The 26,443-nt window shown below is 40.9% G+C and overlaps 1 protein-coding gene across 3 annotated transcripts in view; it reads left to right on the top strand.

Annotated features, from left to right (window-relative positions):
* Window positions 1-26,443, top strand: part of zmat4a (zinc finger, matrin-type 4a) — a 277,546-nt gene that overhangs the window by 78,423 nt on the left and 172,680 nt on the right. For all 3 annotated transcript variants that reach the window (XM_039804092.1, XM_039804091.1, XM_039804095.1), the window contains exon 3: window positions 14,986-15,075. In XM_039804092.1, the coding sequence (XP_039660026.1) occupies window positions 14,986-15,075 (90 nt within the window). The remainder of the gene's footprint in view (window positions 1-14,985; window positions 15,076-26,443) is intronic.

Genomic DNA, 26,443 nt, shown 5'->3' with positions numbered 1-26,443 from the left:
CTCTGGTCTCTTCGCCGCCGCCACCAGTGTCTGGGCTCCATCAGGGGGTTATGTTCCTATTCCCTACCCCTTTAAGAAGATTATTAATTCGATGGAGTCCAATCAATATCAATTCAAGTTCAATATCATACAGTTGTACAATAAATATCTTTGCATATCTGCAAATGAAGTCTCTCCTGATTGAATTAGCAATAAGGACAACAACTCCTATGATCCCATGCTACCTCAGAACGTCATCAAGAAGTCCAACTTTTGTTAGTATTTTGATTGAGAGACCCCATAGCAGCTTAAAATAACATATTGTACTGTTAATGGCCAACCCACTCTAGCACCTGAGCCACCGCACTTAAAGATTATTATTTTGGCAGTTTGTCTTTCTTTGACAGTTTATAGCAGATATTGATGGTAATAGGTGAGAAGAGATAAGCTAGCATCTGCTCCAGCCAGAATCAGTCTGGGAGGTTGTGATATATATACTACAGCTATATGTAGTTGTTACATCCCAAAATGCACAGCCCAGGGGAAATGGGGAGCAACAACAAATATTAAAGAAAGAAAGAAAGAAAACAGAACGACTCGTACTGTTAAACAGTTTATTTAAACGTAAAGTCCACTAGTAACACAAGACAACCGCCCTAAAAGAAAGACGGTGAAAAACAACCGGTCAAACTAAACAAGACTCTGACCCAACCAATAACGCTATCCCTCCACTGTGGGAGCAATGACAAAACAAATAGCACTACACAGCTCTGGATCACGAGAGAAACGACACAGCTTGACACAGCTTGACCACCTGGCCCACCGGCCCGCGTCTGCTCCTCCTTGCAGCTTTACGTTAGTACCCCTGGTTACTGAGGCGCTGCAGGTGTGCCTGACCTGTCAGGTGAAGGGGGCGGTACCTGGATCAGGACACAAGAGAGCAGAGGGAAAACACACGTAACAGTAGTACTAGTGTTTTATATTAGTAATAAGTTGTATCAGTACTCAGTGCCAGGCACGGCGCCAGGATTCCAGATTTGGATGGGCCATTTGTTATATTATATATATTATATGTGCTTACATAATTTAATTAAACATACTATTTATATGTTGTTGCATTGTAAAAAGTTTCGGTGCAAAGGACGGACCTATACGCGATCGCTCTCCTTGGTTCTGCCCAAAAGAAGAGCGCTTTGGAATCTCCATTACGCACCATACCTGGCTGTGCTATAGCGCATCTCTCCTAACCTAAGCCCTATAGACTGTAAAAGTGGTCAGGAATCTAATATTTCCCCAAAACATAGTTTAGTTCTGCTCGTATAACATGAGGCCGAATATTTCACAATTCTTTTCAACTGTTTTAAGTTTTCAACAATATACAGATCAACAACACTGCCCGACAGTTTCAATCAATACTCGGTCACAGAACATGTTCATTGACAACGTCATCTGTCATGTAAAACACGACTCAAGTTATTTCCTTACTTTAGTGTGATGATTCATGTTATAAACATGTTTAACAAAAATAAATAAATCGCATTAATAGCCCTAAAGCATTATTGGCCATAACAAGAGAAAACCATGAGGGAACAACAACTTGACAACAGTAACAAGCTGTTATAGAAATAGAACTGCGCCTGCAGCTTCTGTAGCGGGTTATGAATTGATTATTTTAATCCATATATCTCATATAACGACATAATACAATACAGGCAGAGTAGCCACATACCTTACTGTTATCCTCTGGCGGTCCTACACAGTTAAACTCAGCAGAAGAAGTGACCGGATACTTTAGCACTGGTTGAGTTGCGGGCTCATTCACGGAAGACCGATCCACAGGGTTATATGCATAGGGGCTATATCATCCACTCGCGAGGCAGAGGCAAAGGCATTAGCACCGGCGCTGGTCGCACTAGCCGCGCTGGCCGCGCTAGCCGCATTAGCATCCTGCGGTGGCCGAGACAAAGATGTGCTAGGCGTTGTGGATCTCAGTTCTCCTTCATCTCCTGGTTGCAGCGATGACTCTGAGACCGTTCGTGCACGTTTAAGGTACCTAAACAACGACTGTTACAACCTTGTCCTTTTCTGGAAATGATTTTCACACTCTCAGATCACTGGGAGCTAGCCTAGCATACCGACAAGCTACATCCGATCCGAACCTCACTGTCTGCTGTACTTGCGCAGAAACATAAAAATAGACATGACCAGTTTTTTTAAATTGTTTTTGAAAACTAAACATTTAGACAATTTTAGCACAAATTATGAGATTATTTGCCGATTTTTAATAATTCTTCACCAAATTATAATATATTAATTAATTCATGTTTTTTGAGGAAATGTTTTGGGTGGGCCTGTTTTGGGTGGGCCCATAACGCCGTGCCTGCTCAGTGCTGGCATGATTTACCAATGAATTCTGACATGTGAAAGTGACAGTGGAGCTGCATGGTGTCAGATTGATTTCTTATGAAGCACCTCTCTGAAACCATCTGAGGGGGTCTTACTGCGTTTACATGCACAGCAGGAACCAGGGTATGGTCCTACCCCAGTTACGTGAATAACCGGGTTATGTCAATTCACATGAGTATACATGAGCGAGGAAGAATGGGAAGAATGACAGGTGTTACTCTACCTCTGGTACAGTAGGTGGCGCTCTGACAATGCACAACTGGATTTTTCTCCTGTTTCAACTGTGTCAAAATCAAACTGACCGGCAACTGAATTAGTAAACCTTATGTTTCATTCACTGATTTGCCGAGACACAGCATTGACAGCCCTGGAGACAATCTGTTTAGCTCCCCAATAGAAATATATATATATATATTTATAGATAGAAATATATATATATATATATATGTATATTTCTATGTCCCCTTCTAGTTTTAGTGGCTTGTTGAACATTTAACTGATTTCTACTTTCTGTAATTCCGTTATTGTTGTTCGTGATATGAAGGTTTTTAGTTTCTAACCTCAATCCTGTTGTAATGTTACTGTTGTACTTCTGTTGTAAACCTGTGTGTTTGGGATTCTGCGTGTGTGTGTATTTTTTAATACGAGTTCTCATAGTTGTGTGTCTGATACTATGTAGCCAACACCAGCCCAACAATGAAGCGTACTGATGTTTTCTAGATATTCTTTCAATCATAAACACATTACAAACATTATACGTATACCGTATTAACTATACATATTATTGATTAAAATATTACTGACGTAAAACCTTTGGCATAAGAATGTGAGCTAAAAGCGTTACAGCTATCCATTTAAAACCTTAATGTCAGAAGCTAATGTTAGCCAACAGCGATATATTCAAACATCAACTTCCTCAATGTTAAATCAACTACATCCCATATCACTACACATAATCCTAAAACAAATCAAATCACACAATACTAAATGTTTACTGTTCCAGCTAGCTTAATTATCAAATCATAAAAGCTTTATATTGCAGAGCCTTTTGTCCTTCTGTACTCACGTCTCACGTACTTACTTTTAGTTGCAAGATCCCTATTCCGCCGGTAAAGGGCGCCAAAATATAAGTTGCAAAATTAAGAAATGCAACTATTAAACTACTAATTAAAAAGGCACTCATAAAATAAAATCTTGCAGGAAGTGGTAACTTTATTAATAGACCTTCTTAAGAGTTATTACCATGTTATATTTTAACTTGTAAAGTTGGCAGAAACTCTTTGGGTGATAAACGCGTTGGGTAAATGTTATAAAATTGTAATTGAGGGCGCCATGGTAGCTGGGTTAAGGCACCAACCATAAACCAAGCAACTGGCCAGGAACCTTTGTCGCATTTCATTCCCCATCTCTCTCTCCCCTAATTGCCCATTATCTCTCTACTGTGCTATTAGATAAAGACATAGAAATGAAATGCCTATAAATAATATATAAAAATAATAATAAGCAAGACTAATAGTCTACAGCCATGCTAGCAGCTCTGTGAGGCTGTACTTGAGCTAAGTGTCACATCACCATGCTAACACGCTTACAATGATAATGCTAGCATGTTGATGTTTAGCAGATGTAATGTTTACCATGTTCACCATGTTGATTTAGCTTGTGAGATGCTTAAACTTTCTAATGGTTTGAGGCTGATGGGAACGTCATTAGTTTTGTAGGTATTTGGTCATAAACAAAAGTATTAGAATGAAATTTTGATGCTAGATGAAAAGTTAGGAGATGTCAATCTATGTCATAGTTTTTTTGAGATAGTTCATGCTAAACTACATATGTCACCCTCCTAGTGGTGCTAGAGGAAAAGTCTGGGATTTACCAAAGTCAGTAGGATTCATCCTCTGTGGGCTTTAAATGTCTGAGCAGAATTCGATAACAATCCATCCCGTAGTTATGAGATATTTCAGTGTGGACAAAAGTGGTGGATTGACAGATCAACATTGCCATAAAAATATTTTATTCTAGTCTAAGTGCTCAAATAAACGGTATGTGAAGAGTGGTTTCTTCACAGCTGTATTCGGAGGTAGCCAATTTGTGGAAATCAATCATGTGCTACTCATGCCTTTTACCAGGTAAATGTGCTGCAGGTTGCTGATGTTAGGCAACAGTTGAACCATTCTCTCTACTCAGCTGCTTTGTTTTGAGAAGCTTTAGAAGAACTTTGCTTCTTTCTGTGCTGGACGCGTCAAATCCTTGGAGGTCTTTCTGAGTAAACATACTGTAATCCCCCCACAAAACCCTGCATGAGCCTGCTGTTTTGATGTAAACGAGTGATGATTCATGAGATAATGCCTGTACGAGTGTGGACTGTGGTGCTTTTCCCATGGTTGCATGCAGTAGAGAGCTTTGTTAGAGACTGGAGGGGGCACAGCAACAGTAGTCGTAATTATAACGCAGAGCCCTGGGCTGACTGGTAAGCAGAGAATCTCTGTGCCTGAATCATCCATGGGCAGTTGAGTAAGACAGCCCGGGTCCTGAGCTTACCTGACTTCAGTCAACTGTTTTTGTCTGACTTTCTATAATTAGAGGTCTCACTGAGGCTGCCATCACACAGCCAGTCTATTCCAAGTCACAAAACACTCAGGGCTGTTTTCGTAGAATACTCCAAAAATTACCACGGAGTAGCGAGGTGCATCTGAGTTGTATAACGGGCATCAACATGAGGCAGTTAGAGTGCTGTGATGACCGGAGACAGTACTAAAAATGGTGCACAGGACAGGCAAGCTTTTGGACTTCAAATGAAATAGAAACTCATTTAACCTTTATTTATCCTCGAGAGATTATTTAGGGGCGCCCCTTATTTTCAATGTCAAAAATAAAAAGACAAATACAGAACAACACAGAAAGTACAATCATAAGAAATATAGAAAAACAATAAAACATTGAGAATTGGAAAAACTTTTGATAAATAAATTAGGATAATAGGGATGCAAAAGAAAATACAATTATATAAAGCAGTTACAAGTAGAAGTTTGCAGGTTTAGAACCAGATTTCTAAATTAGAGGCACAATTGAGTTGATTTTAAGAAAGTGCTGTAATTTGTTCTAGGAACCGGGTGCACTTAAACTAAAAGCAGTTTTCAGACCAAAATATCTGACTTGTTGGCAAAACAGGCAAGTTAGAAAGTCTTTTAAAGGACCATTCCAGTGGTTTTGCATATGTATGCCAAATGCTACTTTCTGCATCCTCCTTCCATTAGTCCATTAGTCAGCACTCTTTTGTGCATACCTGTGAATAAACAACGTGAAACAGGAATGCTTTTTTATTTCACTCCAGTGAACCTATGAACCTTCAACCATTGGACGATCAAGGTCGGGTCAGGACAATTGTACCATATTAATCCCACCTGTCACCCTCTGCACACCTACAGTAGTGTATATACGCTACTCACCCAGATGTGCACCTTCTTCAACTGGCAAAGAAAGACGCAAGCTATGATTGGTCAGGATCCAACATGTATTCTGCCATGTCTCTTGGCAAAGTCCCTAATCTGACACAGTGATCAAAAGACAAGCATATTGTGTAGTCTGATCCTGGCATTACGGTCTTGATGTCTTGTTTTGATATATTGAGCCCTGAAATTACCAAGTGAAATTATTACACACACACTAGCAGATTTTTTCTTTCTTTCTTCATATAAGCCCTTTTTAATTTGAATATGAGTTAAAAAAATAAGAAAGAAAATAATTTCAACTGGCTTTATTGTTTGTTTTTTCTATTTACAATTTTGCATTTATATCATTGCACCAACTACTATGTGGTCTTAAGATATTGTAAAGTAAGACCCTTAACAACGCCTCAAATGCCTCAAATCGAAATTGTGGCGATATTGTAGGGTTGACAATTGGTGCTTTCACAAAATATGCACACAATAAGATTTTTGATAAATAATCACCCGTAATGTTTATAGTAAAGACAAGTAATAGAACAGCTAGAATAGTCTGGTAAGTTCAGAAAATTACATCACTTAAATAAAAGATATCAATATCGATACCTTTTATCAAATTGCTTCAAAGTCTTCATATATTATATGAGTCTGGACAGACATGGATCCAACTTGACTGGTTGGTGGAGGCATACAACTGCAAGGCTGTAATTCTAGTTATTAGTATAAACAGTGTGGTTATTGGTCATTGTTTGATGCCTGACCCTGATCATCAGCTTTGACTTTAAAAGATCCAATGGCATGACATTTTCACTTTATGAGGTTTTTTAACATTAATATGCGTTCCCCCAGCCTGCCTATGGTCCCCCAGTGGCTAGAAACGGCGATAGGTATAAACCGAGCCCTGGGTATCCTGCTCTGCCTTTGAGAAAATGAAATCTCACATGGGCCGATCTGGAATCTCCTCCTTATGAGCTCATAAGGAGCAAGGTTACTCCCATTTCTCTGCTTTGCCCGCCCAGAGAATTTGGTCCACCCATGAGAGAGAGATATCATGGCTTTTAGACGAGCAAAGTGGCAGTTGGTCAAAGCCACACCCCCATCCTCCACCTTGCCCCCTCCTCTCTCCTCCTCAATAGCTACAGACACAGAAATGGCACATACTAAGGAAAGTTCATTGTGGGACTGGCTCTAGTGGCTATAATTCTGCACCAAGGCTGAATTATGGGAAAGAGACTTCAGATACAGTATTAGGGGACCACTAAGGTCTATATAAAAGCATCCAAAGAGAACCATGTCATGGGACCTTTAACCTTATTCCAACATGACTCAATAATTCTTTTATGTATCATCACAGATGAAGAACAATCAGGCCCTGTTTCTTTGTACTGTATACAAAAAAAACATTGTACGGTGCTTCATAGTGCACATAATAAAAGTATTTGCATTGTGTTTTTATTTTCCTTCATTACATGACATCATTGATACTAATGCTGCCCTGATTCACATTCATACCAGGGCCTGCCCAGAAGAGCTGCAGCCTGCTGCTGACAGCTACTAAACAGCTACAATGGAGCTGTGTGGGGTTAAGTTCTGTGCTTTAGAGCACCTGGCTGGCAGCTGTTTAGATGGAACGAATGCACACTTATCCACTTTCTACTAGACTTTCTACCACACTACTGCCTCCTCCACATATTTATATCACTGGAGATCCGTTGTAAGTAGGGTCCGTTTTTGTTATTTCACACTAGAAACAAGGTTAGTTTTAGTTGCATGTAGTTTAACAGTTTCCTTTGGGAGTTCCTCTGGGAGTATTTGACCTTTGTCCTCCACAGTACCAACCCTGGCCTGGGGAGGGGCATGTCTGAGCCCACACTAGTGCTGATTAGCTCACTGATGTGGTAGTATTGCAGTATGGATTTTTCTTCAGCCCTGATCGTGTCAATCGTGCACTTAGCCTCACTCTCATACAATCACGTCCCACAATGTGCCAGTTTCAATATAGTTCTGTTTTCAGGGGTCATTTTTTATAATCACAGTCCTCAGACAATCAGCTGAAACAAGCAGCTATAAGTAGGATTGGGCATCGAGAACCGGTTCCAATTTGGAATCTTTTCAAATATTATGATTCCAATGAAGTGTTTCTTTATTGGAATCGTTTGGAAAATATGGTTTTGAATCCGATTTTTACAATTTTAACAGGTTTACAAATTTAACATGCACAAGTTTGGGTTTCCTTAGCGGCAAGGCGTTGTGTTGCAGCCATGGAGCACAGTAAGCGGCACTCTAAAGTGTAGCTGAAAAAGCCTGGTAAAACTTTAAATCACCAGTGAATCAAAATAAAAATGTCCTCTTATCTGTGAAATAAGCATGTGACCCGTTTTCAACTCCACCCCTCAAAGAATCGGAATCGAGAATCGATAAGAACCAGAATCAAATGGAAGAATCAGAATTGGAATCAGAATTGTTAAAATCAAAATGATGCCCAACCTAAGTCAGCAGTATACACAGATTCACACTAATAACCTACAGGCTCCCATCAGTTAAATGTATCCTTCATTAGTCAGCGCCTCACAAGTGCATATGTCTTCTCACTAGTGTACCTGCACAGTGTTGCCTGCTGTTATTCTCAGTCACTTGGGCCCATTCACTCCAAATCACATATACCTTACAAACCGCCAGGCCACTTTCCAAACACACTGTCCTATCTTTAAATGCATTGTTCCTGTCTCCCAGTCAATTAGTTCCCGTTCTCTTTAGTATGGCATAAAAATCAACATGCAGCGACTAACTTGTTAAAGTACACACAATAAATTGCTCCATCATACATGATAGTAAACTGGACATCTTTGGGAACATGTAAAGAAAACACTTTCTTTCAACATTTTATTACATTTCATAGACAAAACAATCGGTTAAGTGCGAAAATCATCGGCGAATTAATCATTAATGTAATAATAAAAATAATCGTCAGTTGCAGCCCTACAATGATAATCCAATTTGGTTTTAATTTTGTCAGATATTTGCTATCATTGGCCAGTAATGTAGTTGGAAAAGATGGATCAGTTTCTACAAGACTAAAAGTCTACAGCCATAGCAGCCACTCTGTGTGTGTGGTTGTTAAGGGCCGTCCGCACCAAGAACGATAACTATAACCATAACTATAACTATAACAGTGTGAGCATCCACACTGCTGAACGATAACGTTCTGCAACCAGCGATGTCAAGCACGCACTGCACGCTCCAGCTGATAATTATACATGATATACAGCAGACGTTGCAACGTATGATTACGTCTGTATTAATATCCTACATATTTGTGAATTCGGGTTCATTTTATGAACCAAAAAAGTCTGACTGGCGGTCCACGGGGCGCCAACACCGCTGCCTTCTCCAGGAAACAGCGGCGCACAGAGCCCGGGATGAGAGTGGGCAGGCGGTTTCCAGTTTTAAACTCAGATGGATTGTGATTGGCTGTCAGTGTTTCTATGTTGTCTAGAGACATGTAGATATACTTACACATTAATGTGTATACCAAATTGTATGGTTATCCATCCAATAGTTGTTGAGACATTTCACTAAAAACCACAAAGTAAGCTATTTTTTGCATGTAACGGAGCTCAACTATCTCTCAATAGTACGCTGCTTGTTTTACAGTTATGAAAGATGCATGCAGTAGTACAGGTTGACATTTAGTACAGTACAGTGGGAGGATGCAACGGGGGACCTGCTGGCAAAAACTAGTTTTGGATATAAACTCCCACATGAATGACATCAGCTTTCCAAATGCACACTTTGATTAAATTTTCAAATGAGCCAATTATGGAACTAGTCATAACTTTTTTTGAAACTTCTTTTTCTAGAAAAATAGAGACCACACCGGTTACATATTGGCTGCTGTAAACAATAACAGCATACAATTGTCTCCTGTCACTTATTGGCTATAGTTAAACACACCTCACAAACACAGTGAGACCCTGTATGCACAAAGAAGCATGGAGAGTGACCAAAACACATTAGGTTGCTATTCTATATACATGATGTAAGAAGAGTTGTCATGTTGACAATTGTAGGTTTTGTTGTAGACTGTAAAACTTTATGATTTGACATATTATGATGCTTACAGGGATGACGGGATGAACTCTTACAGTACATGCTCTAACAGAGGTGTTATAGATGTTCCCCTGTAGGATGGTCTTGTGTGTCCTCATTCAATGAACCATTTGTACAGTTACGAAAAGTAATGCACTGTAATTTGTATATATTCCGTGTATGTATTACAGTATGCACCACGGTAACTACAGCTGTATAAGAGCGCGAAGATCCATGTAGGCAGAAGGGCGGGGTGAATGGATGGGTCCTAGTCCATATCCACGACCTTCCACTTCAGGGATTGTTCAGGTTCCGCTGGAAATTCCACCGGATGTATTTCATTTTTGACGGATGTCCGTTACCTTCTGCTTTCTTCGTGTTTTAATTTTAAACTGTCGATTTCTGAGGACCGTGGTCAACTGCTCCTCATGTCTCTGCAGAGTATGTTGAATCTGAGTTTTCTATTGCATGTCTAAAACAGCTTTTGAACGTACACTTTCCACCAAAACAAGTTCTTTCTCAAGGCTATTTTGCAGAGGTGCTGTTGCTCCATGTGGCGCATAGCGCCAGCCAAGATGATTTTGATTGGTTTAAAGAAATGCCAATAAACCAGAGCACCTTTTTTTCTCCCATCCCGGAATGCTGTGTGGACTAGTCAGACCCTCCTCCGTAGCTCCATGGAGGGAGGTCTGGCAATTCGAGATGAGATGGGTCCTAAAACAAAGGGTTTTAAAGTTGGGGAGCGGAGTTTGTGTTCCAGGAGTACTACGTAAGGGGCTGGTGTTTTAATCCAAACCACAATCTTTTTTCTTATCTTAACTAATTATTTTGGTGCCTAAATGCAGGACAGTCACCTTTTGTCGGGTAAACTCAACTGCACCGGCCGCTGAAACGACCATAACCTCACAGTGCCCCTTACCTAGCTTACAGTAAGATCTCCTTTTTCATTCTTTTCTAACCTTTTTTTGGCTAAATCTAACTGTAAAGACTGCTAAAAGTAACTGTCATGTGAGCAGTCGTCACATAATTCAGTAGGATATCATATAAATTGTTGTGCATAGGTTTTTCATACAATATCATATAAACCCGTTCGTGAGAATGAGTTGCCTCGTTCAGGATTCCTTTGGGAAGCTTCCGCACTTCTCAATCCTATCTCATCCCAGAAAAAGTAGGAGCATCGGAACATCCTGAATGACGGAGGACCCAATCAAGTTCTGGGTCCAGGATATCAAAGATTTAAGAGTGAGCAACGATCAAGTAAGGAGACTTGCATGTACCCTGTAGGAAAATGTATGGTTTATGGTGGAGTTTGTGCCAGATTATTTCTTGCTCCCGGGAGCAAGCAAGCCACTAAACCTGGCTGGTAAATAATCTGGCAAATGAGTCCCCGTAATGCCACAGCCATTTTTATTTATTAATTTACCAAACAAGATATAAGGTGTTAATTAGTAAGTTTAAGAGGTGCTGGTTGGTTGATTTTGTTAACTTTTGACAGAGCCAGGGTGGCTGCTTCCAAAACTGAATATTCTGACCACCCACAATATCAAACTATTCCTTTAATGTGCAGCACTTAGTCCAAGACAGATCTACAGTAGCAGACTCCCTGGATATGTTAACATTGCCTTGACTTTGGGCAGAGTGCAAAAACCAATCGTAATTGCATATACAATAATATATAATCACAATTAAAGTAATAAATAAGTTGAATTTTAAATGTGCAAATATGAAGGCCAATATACACAATAGCCCTATTTCTGCAATGTCCACTGTAAGATGGTGAAGTGGAACATTTCTATCCAGTTTGGAGATGGAGTGTTTGCTCTGCAGAAACCCAAATAGCTCTCTGCTGCAAAGAATAGATGTCACCTCAGTGTCTAAAAAGGTACTTTAGGATGACATAACAAATAATGCGTTTGGGAACTAGTGCAATTGTTTGCACGTTTAAAAAAAAAAAGCACTGATATGATTTCCGGTGGTGAATCAAAGCCCAGCCTGCGGCAAATGGTGTCCCTGTGGTAGCTATTGGCAGTGACCTCACAGGAAATGTTAAACTGTGATCAATTGTCTTGTCCCTGTGCACCATGATGTGGGAAAGCATTTTATATATTTCATATCATTATCTCTTATCCCATGGCAAAAGAGATCAAAAAATCATATTTTTAGCACAGGAACAAACCATTTGAACAGTACAAAGCTGACTGCCATTGCTCAAAGAAAACGTTATTTTATCGTTATATTCTGGCTATTAAGTGGTAGGTAGGGGAAAGAATCTGAATTTCAAATGCTCTTATTTTTCTTCTTCTCTGTTCATACAGAGTATGAAACATCTCTGCTAAAGCAAGCATGTTATATTCAACGGGTAATGAAATATGAACTTTACATTCCCAAAATACAAGTAGAAAAGACTGGTGTTTTATATAAAGGCAAAAAAATGCTTTGTTCTTGTTCATTTGAACGAAATGTCTCATAATCAATGCAGGATTACTTGTTTAAAATAAACTGTGTTAATTAAAAGTATAGTCAGTTTAATGCTATGTATTCTTCATGCTTTTCAAACTGGGTCATTTCTTTCCTCAAAGAAGCAGCAGAGCTCACGTTGCGGTATCTCTGCCAAAACAAACAGACAGGCACGACAAATAGATTCCTGCAGCCTCACTCTCAGCCCAGGCAAGGGCGAGGCAAGATTGGTTCGTCTGTCATGCCCTTGTGAAGAGATGCCGGTGTCTGTCCTTCTGCGTGACAGAGAAACACACCGGGCACCTGTCCACACTCCTACATGCCTCACTAGACACTATCTTGTAACTATAAACTCTCATCTGTGGCTTCCCCCTGACGATTGGTACAATGACAATATCACGGAAGCTTTCCCCTCCTCTTTCTGTATCACTTCTCTTGACATGCAAAGCCTCTCCCTGTGAAGCAGAATAATGTTCAGATAAACTAATCTGTCCTTCCAAATCCTGTCGTGGCTGTACAATCAGATCCTGGGGGATCGATGGTCTGCTGGTAAAAAAAGGCTCTTGCTTCACCCTCAGTGAGCCGAGCACTCATTATCAATTAAACCCCTTGGCAGGGAGTGGCAGTGTGCACTTCATTTGACAGTCTTTTTCTGTTATTAATGGGACCTCTACCTGGCACAAACGGATGAAAGATCTTTGAAAAAGGAGAGTGTATTGGAAAGGGCAAGAAAGGCAAAGGGCCATGTTCAGGTAGAGCAAAGATTCTCTATAACTCAAGATCCAGTTGTATAAAACGGTCCACACTTCCTGTCTCCTAAACAGGCGTGGCCTCGTTTGAAAGTATAGTGAACGTTGTGTGGATGATAAAGTTATATTTGCATAATTTACTAATACTTTACTTTGTTAACATTAGATATTTACAAAACTAAAATCCATATTTAGCAGTACGAAAATTAGTTCTCAAACTTAAGTGGAGGTGTCTGAGTTGCCAGATTTCATGAGAGTTTGTTCCTGAGACAGAAACAGGTCTGGAACAAAGTTAATTTTCTCCTAATGTGTCTGTGTAAAAAAAAAAAAATAGTTTCAGAATATTCAGGAGATATGTGGCTTGTTCAAAAGGTGTCCAATATTTACTTCGATGATTATGGGCCTAAATAACCGGTCATAACCTGTGTTCACGTTTACTTCTCCCATTGGAATGAATACAATCAGGACCTGCCGCTAGTCTCCTAAAGAGGTGTGGCCGTGGCAAAAACCCACGTGACACAGATACAGGAAACTACTCTGAGTTGGGGCATCACGATTCTGAACTGTCTCTGGGTAGAAGGTAGAGTAAATAATGTGTGACTTTTTCAAATAATTTCCATTACAGACAGTGTGTAGGCACTAAACAAGTTTTTCATTACAATATCAATAGTACATGACGGTGATTACCCAGTGTTTATACTCCGCAGCAACAGGGTACTGACTCCACCAGCCTTACACATACTAACAGGTAAAATCACAAAAGGATTGCGCAGATTTGTGGCCCACTAAACCTGCACGAAAAAGACAAAAAGAAATGTCATGTGTAATTCTCAAAGCAACTGCAAAGGGTGAAAGTCACCCCTAACTGCGCTGCCAAGCAGATATATGGCGTCTCGGTGCTCCCCTGCTATTTGTATGTATATGATGCATAGATTTGGCACTAAATTGGCCAAATGAGCCTCATCGCAAAAACAGTCAAATTCATGACGATCAGCAATCAATTCAATTTAATTTACAGTGTCAAATCATAACAGAGGTTATCTCAGGACACATATAGAGCAGGTCTAGATTAGAGTTGTCAATCTTCCTCTATAATACCATTCAAATTCCAGTTGTTATTTTTTTTTTTTATATTCAAATAATATTCAAATAATTAATGCTCAAATGCAGCATGTTGTTAATATGGCCTTGAAGGGGACCTACGTCATGGTGAAACTGAGACTAGCTGTTTCTGTCCGCTTTTGTTGCTAAACAGGTAGTGTACAGTGGGTTTTTAGAGCTGTTTCGATGAAAACAGCTGCCTGCTGTGTTTAAAAAAAGACACAATAAGAACAGCGAGAGTTAACCAAAACAGTAAAGTTGTGGAATAGACAGCTAAACAGTGAGCTGAAACTCACTTTAAAGCTGAGCGGAGCTGCAGATTCAGGTGATAATTCTCTGTAGGTTTGTCATTACTGTAAAAGCGACTTTCATAGTGTCACATAGTTTTTCCAGTCATTTGATACAAAAATATGAAATATAGGGCCTTTAAAAACCTTGATTTTGTGAAGTGGGTTCAATATAAAAATCTACTCTCCCTTGGACCCTGCCCCCTTGCTCTCAATGTAGCTAACATAGTTATGGTTCTGTGTGAAATGTGCCAGGGAGGAGTGAGGGAGGGCATGGCAAATGATTATTAAAACATACTTTAATTGTGGCATGTATGCTCTATAAAGTGCCTTCTAATACATTCAAGAAAAAAACACAACACAGTTGTTTGATTGACAACTGTGGAGAGACATCATCACCGGGAAACATCAAAACAAGAATCTACCACTTAAATGACTTTATTACTAACTTTTTTGTCCTTCTCTCTCCTTCAGAGTCGGAAACACGCCAACAAAGTCCGGCTGTATTACATGCTACATCCTGTGGATGGAGGCTGCCCTGCCAAGAAGCTCAGAACAGACAATGTGAGTCCTGTGTGAATTATGCATCTTCTTGTCCGCAAAGTTTCATCTCAGTGTCAGTAATCACTGAGAAACATGCACACATCAAACCACTGAACTCCACACTCATATGGAAACCTTTAATATTAATGGATTTTCCTCCTTTCCCAAAAGCTGCCTGACCACCCCCTCCCCCTTCCCACACACACACACACTCACACACACACACACATTTTCAGACCAATGAACAATGCAACAGTGATGTTGCTGTGGTTTGATGCTAAGGGATGCCAACCGTTCATTAAATACAAAGACACATTGTGAGGTGTCTGGCCCTCTCAGCCCTCCCTGTCATGCAAATTGGAAGTACATGACATGTTTAAGAGACACAATTATGTGGCCTGTCACTCCCTGCTCAATAAGTGTTTGGGTGGTGATGTGTGTTGTTTGGTTCTGTTCCTCTGTGCCTCCACTGGGGAAAGACTAAAACAAGGTTTTTTACATCCACTTTGCTGCCCCCGCAAGCATCACAATGTTGAGATTACATGGTGCATGTTGAGATTAAAGTGCACATATTATGCTTTTTGGACTTTTCCCTTTCCTTTGATTGTGTTCTATATATCTTTTTTTTGTGCGTGTTAGTTTACAAAGTGAAGAAGCCCAAAGTCCACCCCAAAGGGACTTACCATCTCCAACAGAAAACATTGTTCACAAACTGCTCCACACAGCTCTTTTGTAGTCCAGCCTTCCGTGACAAATGTCTGCTCTGCCTTTGAGAAAATGAAAGCTCAGATGGGCCAATCTGGAATCTTCTCCTTATGAGGTCATAAGGACCAAGGTTACCTCCCCTTTCTCTGCTTTGCCCGCCCAGAGAATTTGGCCCACCCATGAGAAAGAGAGAGACATCATGGCTTTAAAATGAGCAAAGTGGCAGTTGGTCAAGGCCACACCCCCACCCTCCACCTTGCCCCCCCCCCTCTCCTCAATAGCTACAGACACAGAAATGGCACATACTAAGGAAAGCTTGTTGTGGGACTGGCTCTAGTGGATGTAATTCTGCACCAAGGCTGAATTTCGGGAAAGAGACTTCAGATACAGTATTAGGGGACCACAAAGGCCTATATAAAAGAGACTTCAGATACAGTATTAGGGGACCACTAAGGTCTATATAAAAGAGACTTCAGATACAGTATAAGGCGGCGCTGCATTTGAGAAAATGTTGCGCGTCAAGAAGCTGGCCGATGCCCAGCTTTATGCAAATGAATCGCGTTGAACGCGACGCGACTATCCAGTAGAAGTAGACGAAAATCTTTCAAACTAACCTTTGTTGATCTAAAATGAAGACAGATTCAGCAACTGCATGGCCTATTTCTCACTTAAAATGTTTTCAGAAACACATTTCGGTGAACTATTTTTGTAAAATACGAGATTGTATTCTCAACAAGCCGCCATGACACTCTGTTGAAATTCTTGAGTAGCTACACCCACGTCACGAATTCGTCCAATCAGCTGCTGGTTAGGGGCGTGGAGCATCAACCATGGCTGTATGACGTCGCGACACCACGCTTCAGTCGTGTCGGACATATGGATCTGTACCGTTACTTTACTGCATCCTGGACAGCTCCCGTTGGCGTGCGCCAGGCAAATCCGCCATCATAATAGCAATCCGCCATGGAAAAAGAGCACCTGCTCTTAAAGGGAATGTGAGATGACGCTCTGATTGGTTATTTTCACTTTACGCCCAAACCACACCTAGCTACTTCAGACCAACCCATTTTAGATTTGTGTCGGGCGCAAGAGTCATTTATCCCGCCGGTATCATAGCAACAGCGCCCGAGATCCGCCCACAAAGCTACTTGTGTTTTGCGTTTCACACTTGCGTTTCAGATCGTTAAAATAGGGCCCTTAAGGTTGGCATGGTGTGATGGAGGAGGTGAGGAGAGGCTGGAGTGGATGGACTCTGGTCTCCACTTTGATAACTGGGAGTTTGCCAGCTGTCAGTCTGGAAATCTGGGCTTCTGAACCAGATAAGGACACATCATCCAGTCTTGCTATTCTGTCTCTGTTTCACTGTACATTTTGATCCCCTCTAACCAATCACTCTATACTCTGCCTCTGTCTTTTTTTTTTTTGTTCTCATCTCCTCATCAGCCCTCTGTGTGCCCTGGTCACACGCCTCTGCTCACCTGTTTTTCCACCATTCCCTTTCCTCTTGCCCCTTATTTTTCTTTTCCTTCCTTTCCTCTATTGTGTGTTCCTTTCTCTCTATTTTCCTATCATTTCATTTTACCTACCTTTCATTTTCTTCCCCTTCCTCTACTTTCCCCTCCTTTTTATTTCCATTCCTTTCCTTTTCTTTCCTTCACTTTCCTCTCATTTCCACTGTTCTTTCCTGTCCTACCCTTTCCTGTACTTTCTTTTCCTTTCCATTACTTTCCTATTCTTTCCTTTGCTCTCCTCTACTTCGCTTGTTCAACTTTTCTAGCCTTTCCTTTCCTCTTCTTTTCTTTTCTATACTTAAATCTATGTTCCACTGTCCATTACATTACTATCTTAATCCTTTCCTCTACTTTTCTTTTATTTCATTTCCACAAATTTTCTGTAATTTCCTTTCCTATCCTTTGTTATCCTATCCTTTCATTTCCTTTACTGTCCTTTCCCTCTATCCCTTTGATTCTCTATACCCCTCATCCATTTTATCCTCTACGGTTGCATTGTTTTTCCCCTCCCTTTCATCCCCTCTCCCCTCATCCTGTCCTTCTTGTTCTTCCCCTGTCATAACCGTTCTCCTCCTCTTCTGCATTACCTGCTTTTATTTTCATTCATCATTTTTTTCCAAACCTTCCATTTCCATCTTTATCTTATCTGTCTCTTCCTTATCTTAGTTCTCCTCCTCCTCTCACACTTCACATCATGTTCCCCTTTTCCTTTCTTCTTCTCTTCCTGTACGTTTCCCATCTTTTCTCTTCACTGCTCTTCTCCCCTCTCCTCATTTTCCTTTCCGCACATTTCTACAAAAGGTCTTTCTGTTTCTTTGATTTGATTTTTGCAATCTCTGTGACAGAGAAGTCTTGTACTCTATCTCCTTCACACTGAAACCATGTGGGATCAGAGTGATGAGACTCGAATGTAGGAACATGGTCGTCTCACCTCATCATTCTTTCACTCTCCTTATGCTTCCTATTAGAGGTTAGATCGGGCCCAAAAAATCAAACCCGACCCTACCCGAGCCCGTGTACATTGTGTACCGACACATTAACTATAATTATGAGCCCGAGCCCAATTTAAACTGACGTTCTCAACTACAATTCTGAGTTGTTTGAACTACAGAAAGAATTATCTTAATGAATAATGCAACAAGGACGAAGCATGTAAACTGCGCTGTTTGTTTATTCAGAATGGAATGGATTGCAAATGGATCCGAATGAAGAAACGTAAAAAAAAACTCTGGGTAGAGGTGGGTATATACAGTAGAGGTGAACTCCTTGACGCAGCGGCCATGGGTTCGACTCAGACCGTGCTGCATGTTGTTCCCCCTCTCTCCCCCTTCATGTCTTCAGCTGTCCTATACAAATAAAAGGCCTAAAATGCCCAAAAATAATGTTTAAGAAAATAAAAATTTGTTTAGTGTTTAAAGTTTAAAGCTATAGTGCGTATTTTCTGCCGCCCCCATGAGGAATTCTAAGTAAGGTTATCGGCGTGTCCACATGATACAAGCCTTGCCAGACCGAAGCCCCCTCCCCCCCCGGCTTGAATGTAACCAACGTTCATTAAAGGTCCCATGACATGGTGCTCTTTGGATGCTTTTATATAGACCTTAGTGGTCCCCTAATACTGTATCTGAAGTCTCTTTTATATAGTCCTTAGTGGTCCCCTAATACTGTATCTGAAGTCTCTTTTATATAGACCTTAGTGGTCCCCTAATACTGTACCTGAAGTCTCTTTTATATACCCTTAGTGGTCCCCTAATACTGTATCTGAAGTCTCTTTTATATAGACCTTAGTGGTCCCCTAATACTGTATCTGAAGTCTCTTTTATATAGGCCTTAGTGGTCCCCTAATAGTGTATCTGAAGTCTCTTTTATATAGACCTTAGTGGTCCCCTAATACTGTATCTGAAGTCTCTTTCCCGAAATTCAGCCTTGGTGCAGAATTACAGCCACTAGAGCCAGTCCCACAACAAGTTTTCCTTAGGATGTGCCATTTCTGTGTCTGTAGCTATTGAGGAGGAGGAAAGAAGGGGGGGGGGGCAAGGTGGAGGGTGGGGGTTTGGCCTTGACCAACTGCCACTTTGCTCGTTTGAAAGCCATGATGTCTCTCTCTCTCATGGGTGGGCCAAATTCTCTGGGCGGGCAAACCAGAGAAAGGGGAGGTAGCCCATCTGAGCTTTCATTTTCTCAAAGGCAGAGCAGGATACCCAGGGATCGGTTTACACATATCACCATTTCTAGCCACTCAGGGACCATAGGCAGGCTGGGGGAAACTCATATTAATGTTACAAAACCTCAAAGTGACATTTTCATACCATCGGACCTTTTAATATCAAGAAGTTACAAATTAAAGCTTTAATGTTCATACCAAAATAACTACATCATGATGATGATTTGTGTAGTCATGTTTTGTCAGGTCTGTCCGCAGGAACAGAAGCACGTTTCAAAAATCTTCTAGGGGTTTAGTGGACATAATACCCCTCTTTCCTGTTAGGCTTTTAATATGAAAATCTGCCGGAAGTTGTGACGGTAGTGATTGGGAAAAAACCTAGGAAGGAAGTTTTGTATTACCCTCCCATTAAGTTAAGGGAAAGTCAAAGTAACTATATTACGTATATAACTATATAACCTATAACCTTTAGTATACAATATGGGTCAAGCACCACAAACACTGGATCCTACAGCTTCCATAATGCAACTCAGTAGTGTCTTTTATAACATCATCAGGGTTATTTTTTTAAACATTGGAGGGCTGTCTTCAAAACCACAGAAGACATTATACAACTGTGTTAAAACTCATTGTGAAGACTAAACTGAAGGTCATGTGTAAAATTAGTGGGGTGCCCCTTTAAGTAAACATTTAGGAGTACACTTAGCAATATATGCTTAATCTAGAGTGTTACATTATTATATTATTTTAATGTTGTTTCTGTGTTGGACCCAGTCAAATGTCAAAATGTTAATTTGCCTCTGAAATGTCAAAAAGGCAAAGTATAAAGTAGCACAGAATGGGAATGCTTAAACAAAGTAAAAGCCCCTTTAAAACTTTTAAAGTACAACAGTGAGTATGTTTACATGCACACCAATATTCCACTATTATTCCGAATATGACAATATTCCAAATTTGATACAGGACATGTAAACAGCATATTCCAGTTGGATATTTCAAATAAAAACTTTTTACGTATATAGCATTTTCCCGATTAAGAGGTGGGATATTGCGGTATTATTGAGGTTTTAGAAGCATTCTTTGGACAGGTATACAGCGCATTTGGAATATCCGTCTCATTCACTGTTCTTACCGCAGTTTACAGCCTCTTGCCTGTTTACGGCTTATAGTCAGCTCTGTGCATTGCTACAAACCAACCAGCCAACAGTTTGCAGGACTGCACACCCGATAAGAAGGAGAAACACAGCAACTTTTAAACATTATCAAAGACTTGGATATCAGTAGGTTTTTGGATATGCCCACACATCGCTACGACGACCTTTTCAAGTAGCTGCTTGAAGGAAGGAAAGAGGGACGCTGTGTTCACACGGTCCAACAAGTCCGCCAACACTGCAAAACTTTGAAAAAAATCGTATTTTGCACGGCTACATGTAAACAGGAATATTAGTTGAATATTCACTCTCATTAGCCATGTAAACAGCTTAGTCGGAATATCTTCTTTTTCGGAATAAGGGCAAAAAACTGAATATTATGTGCGTCTAAACGTAGTTTGTTTGTTTATATAGTTACTTTCCACCATAATGGGACATGAAACTCCACAGTAAATATTCATGGTTAAACATATTCATGCAGAATCATTCAGAACTTGGCCAATGGCCTCAGGTGGAAACAGTTATATATGTTTAATTTTTCCTCTGTGGCCTATACTATTACTACTTTGTATAACTGCTCTCAGTAACAACGCTGTTTGTATTTTGTGTATGGCTGTCAGGTAGAATGTGTGTCTGCTTTGTACTGGCTGTGTTAACAGGGACTGCAGGGTAATTGGTTTCTACATGGATTCAGCTGTTTTTCCAGAATCACTGTACATACTGCAGCATCACTGAGCAGGGGAGTTAACAGGAAAGGGCTCTAGTCGAGTGTTTGATGCTAGTTCATGTGAGGTGACCTTGATGGCTTGTATCATCTAAAGGCCTTGGTGTGGGGGAGGGTTGAGCTCAGTGTTTCTGTGCAAATCTATGATTTAAAAGGTCTGGGAGCTGCTTTAATCTTTTTAGAGTGAGAATAAGCTTTGAAAGGGTATGGCAGCAACATAAAGATCAGGTGGTTGACAAATGGGATGATTAATTAATACAAATGACTCCTTCTATTCACAACTTATTTTCAGTTCTGTTTTGAAGTAATATCCTAGCTCCTGGTGTCACAGATTAAAGGAGATCTTTTATATACTATATTTCCGGATCTTCGGAGTCTCTGCATCTGTGCTCTGCTGTCCAGCCTGTGCTCACAAAAGGCATATGAATAATACGACAATTTGTTAAGTAATTTTATGTGGTATAACATACTTTTTTTGCTTTTCGCGTATCATTTTATGCCATCGCACCGGGTTTTCAACTGTAATACCCATCCACGTCAATATACACACTCAGAGCCACTACTCCGGAAGTGAGGAGACAGGGGGTTTTGCTGTATAAGACCGTGACAATCCTTGTAGCGAGGAAGTCAGGTCAGCATATGGGTCCCAAAACACATAGTCTGGATCGACAACGGTTCATTTACCGGATAGTTCCCGCGCCGCCGGATGTTCCGCCGGATGTCTCTCCCCTTCCACTTTCTTTGTGTTGCCGTTCTAAACTCTGGTCGCTTTGGGAAACAACAACAACCTCCGAGCTAGCAAGCTACACACTGAAAATGGCAAGTTCTGAAGAAAATTTAGATTGTGCATATGGGAAAGGCCTGTATGGTTCTTTTGGGGAATGATTGTTAAGATTTACAAAGAATATGTTTAAGGCATTTACTCTCTAACTGGGACGTTTTGGGGCCTATTGGCAGGGAATTGCGATGGACAAAATACACATGGTGATACACTTGTAAGAGCAAATTACATTTAAACATGTATCCAGCTAATTTAAATAGCTGATGTTACTGTGTTGTGTAAACAGTTAATTAGGGCCCGAGCGCCGACAGCGGCGAAGGCCCTATTGAAACTGAAGGAATTATTAGGGCCCGAGCGCCGACAGCGGCGAAGGCCCTATTGAAACTGAAGGAATCATTAGGGCCCGAGCGCCGACAGCGGCGAAGGCCCTATTGAAACTGAAGGAATTATTCTTTCTTTCTTTCTTTCTTTCTTTCTTTCTTTCTTTCTTTCTTTCTTTCTTCTATTATTTTCCCGTCAAATGAATTGGCTTTTTGAGGGGCTTAATATATTCAAAAACTCACCAAATTTGGCGGTCGCATCAAGTCTGGTGAAAACTTACGTATTTTAAGGGTTTCGGGAATAGGCGCACAAAAATGGCTCGCTAGCGCCCCCTAGAAAGTTAAGAAAATTGAGCCCCTGCAGTGCGTTTAACGTAGACTCACGAAACTTGGTACACATATGTAACATGTCAAGATGTACAAAAAACGTCATTACAGCCATACCCTAAACCCAACAGGAAGTCCGCCATTTTGATCTCAAAGTTCGAAATTAGTGCGATTTTGGCCATTTCCACATGTCGTACTTTAACGAACTCCTCCTAGAGATTTCATCCGATCAACTTCAAACTCGGTCTGTACCATCTTAAGATGTTAAAGATGAAAAGTTGTTAAAAGAAAAACTTTTCGTCATAGGACGTGGCCGTGGCGGCCATTTTGTGCGCGCGTTCGCGCGCCAAACAGGAAGTGGGTGTAACTTCGAGTGTACCGTTGCCGATTACCTCGAAACTTTTCAGGATTCATAAGACTCCTACCCTGAGGACAAATAAAGGCCGATATTTACTTAAAGTCATAGCGCCCCCTAGTGGCAACAGGAAGTAGCCCTAAAAGTCAAGGTGCTATACTTTAACGAACTCCTCCTAGAGATTTCATCCGATGGACTTCAAACTTGGTCTGTACCATCCCAACACTTTACGATGAAAAGTTATTAAAGAAAAACTTTTCGTCAGACGGTGTGGGCGTGGCGTGGCGGCCATTTTGAGTGTTTAGCGATGAAAAAAGAAGTTGCTGTAACTTGAGTGTACGTTGTTGTATCTGCCCGGAATTTCTCACGATGGACAAGGGTCCAGGCCTGAGGACACCTACAGGCCAAAATTGACTTTTGGTCATAGCGCCCCCTCTGGCAACATGAAATGTGCCTTATATGACAAACATCATCCGATTTGCATGAAACTCAGAATGTGTGGTCTACTTGTGGCAAGTAGCTCAGGCCACGTCCCCTTTCATAACATTTGAACCGTTTAAGGTAGAGTCTTGTGTGAGGTGTCATTGAACTCAGCAGAGAGTTCCTTCTTTATTGGTGATGGTTTGGCCCGCCCCCTATGCATAAGCCACGCCCCCTTTCATAACATTTGAACCGTTTAAGGTATACCCTTGTGTGAGGTATCATTGAACTCAGCAGAGACTTCCTTCTTCATTGGTGATGGTTTGGCCCACCCCCTATGTTCAAGCCACGCCCCCTTTTATTACTAATGGCCCAATTGATGTAAACACTTGGGTGAGGTATCATTGAACTCAGCAGAGACTTCCTTCTTCATTGGTGATGGTTTGGCCCGCCCCTTATGTTGGAGCCACGCCCCCTTTAATATATGCTGACCCATTTAAGATAGAGTCTTGTGTGAGGTATCATTCATCTCAGCAGAGGCATCGTTTTTATTTGGTGATGGTTGGACCCGCCCCCTATGCTTTAGCCACGCCCCCTTTCACAGCTAATGAACCGTATGACGTAGAGTCTTGTGTGAGCTATCGTTGAACTCGGCGGGGAGTTCCCTTTTCATTGGTGACGGTTTGCGGCGTCCGAGTGCCGCGCAAATGCACGGTCGCAAGGAGCGGCGTCCGCCGGTAACCCCGACGCGCACCGAGGCGCGAGGGCCCGATCCATCGCTGCTCGCAGCTTTAATTCTTTCTTTCTTTCTTTCTTTCTATCACTGAATGTATTCTTTAGGAAATTTAAACACATTGCTGTTGCATTCAGTGCTTCCTGCTGTTACTTGAGAAGCTACTAACAAAACTTTTTGTTTTGTAAATTATCAGGACAACTGGGTGCTGGGTTGTAGTAACACATTGTAACACTGACATATAAAGACCTGTATGTGATCTGCTCTGAGCCTCCTCTTTACCTAATTGAGGACTTCTCATGCATAATTAAATTATCGCACATTAAATGCAGAAATGATGATCTCTAAATCATTATCACTTCATTTCTTTGTGGTGCAGCTATAAACTTAAGGCAAGCTTTCCAAGTTCATGACCTCAGAATAATTTCCTCCCTTTATATCAGGTTGATGCATTCCTTTCAACTTCAATATACACAAAATGCATTGTTATAAATCATGACATACAGTATGATTATTTACAATTATTTGTTTCATAGTTGATTCCCATGAATATAACCAGACTAAGGGTAGGGGGCCATGCTTCATTACCTTTACTTGATTGTGCATTTCAGCTAAGCTTCCAGACTGCTGAAGATGTGGACTTGTAGCAGCTGTGGACATGTTTCCCTAATCGTTCTTGACAGATAAATTAAAGTGTAAAGGAGAACACAACTAATAGGATTAAGTCAATGACCATATAGTCTGTGACCCTATTCAATAAATCAGCCTGTATTAAATTTGCCTCAGGATGTATTTTGTCTCAGCTGATGTGTTAGTCATATCTACAGCTTACATATCCCAGGATAAAGTTTGCTATAGCTAGAACCAACAAAACCAGAGCTATTTTAAAGCTCCCATATTGTAAAAAGTGATATTTCTGTGTTTTTAAAATAATTATAAAGCAGGTCTAGGTTATCATTGCTGTGTCACAACTATGCTATGTATACAGTACAGGCCAAAAAATTGGACACACCTCATTCATCCGTTTCCTTTATTTTCATGACTATTTACATTGTAGATTCTCACTGAAGGCATCAAAACTATGAATGAACAAATTATGTACTTAACAAAAAAGTGTGAAATAACTGAAAACATGTCTTATATTTTAGATTCCTCAAAGTAGCCACCCTTTGCTTTTTTTGATAGCACTGCAAACCCTTGGTGTTCTCTCAATGAGCTTCATGAGGTAGTCACCTGAAATGGTTTTCACTTCACAGGTGTGCCTTGTCAGGGTTAATTAGTGGAATTTCTTTCCCTTATTAATGGGGTTGGGACCATCAGTTGTGTTGTGCAGAAGTCAGGTTGATACACAGCCGACAGCCCTATTTGACAACTGTTAGAATACATATTATGGCAAGAACCAATCAGCTATGAAAAGAGAAACGAGTGGCCATCATTACTTTAACAAATGAAGGTCAGTCAGTCCGGAAAATTGTGAAAACTTTGAATATGTCCCCAAGTGCAGTCGCAAAAACCATCAAGCGCTACAACAAAACTGGCTCACATGAGGACCGCCCCAGAAAAGGAAGACCAAGAGTCACCTCTGCTGCTGAGTTCATCCGAGTCACCAGCCTCAGAAATCGCAAGTTAACAGCAGCTCAGATTAGAGACCAGATGAATGCCACACAGAGTTCTAGCAGCAGACACATCTCTAGAACAACTGTTAAGAGGAGACTGCGCGAATCAGGCTTTCATGGTCAAGTAGCTGCTAGGAAGCCACTGCTAAGGAGAGGCAACAAGCAGAAGAGATTTGTTTGGGCCAAGAAACACAAGGAATGGACATTAGACCAGTGGAAATCTGTGTTTTGGTCTGATGAGTCCAAATTTGAGATCTTTGGTTCCAACCGCTGTGTCTTTGTGCGACGCAGAAAAGGTGAACGGATGGATTCTACATGCCTGGTTCCCACCGTGAAGCATGGAGGAGGAGGTGTGATGGTGTGGGGGTGCTTTGCTGGTGACACTGTTGGGAATTTATACAAAATTGAAAGCATACTGAACCAGCATGGCTACCACAGCATCCTGCAGCGACATGCCATCCCATTCGGTTTGCGTTTAGTTGGACCATCATTTATTTTTCAACAGGACAATGACCCCAAACACACCTCCAGGCTGTGTGAGGGCTATTTGACCAAGAAGGAGAGTGCTGCGCCAGATGACCTGGC

Source organism: Perca fluviatilis, chromosome 6, assembly GCF_010015445.1.
Source record: "Perca fluviatilis chromosome 6, GENO_Pfluv_1.0, whole genome shotgun sequence".
In the NCBI taxonomy this organism is placed as follows: domain Eukaryota; kingdom Metazoa; phylum Chordata; class Actinopteri; order Perciformes; family Percidae; genus Perca; species Perca fluviatilis.
The sequence above is the reverse complement of the archived record's forward strand: the minus strand, read 5'-3'. Positions and strand labels throughout refer to the sequence as shown.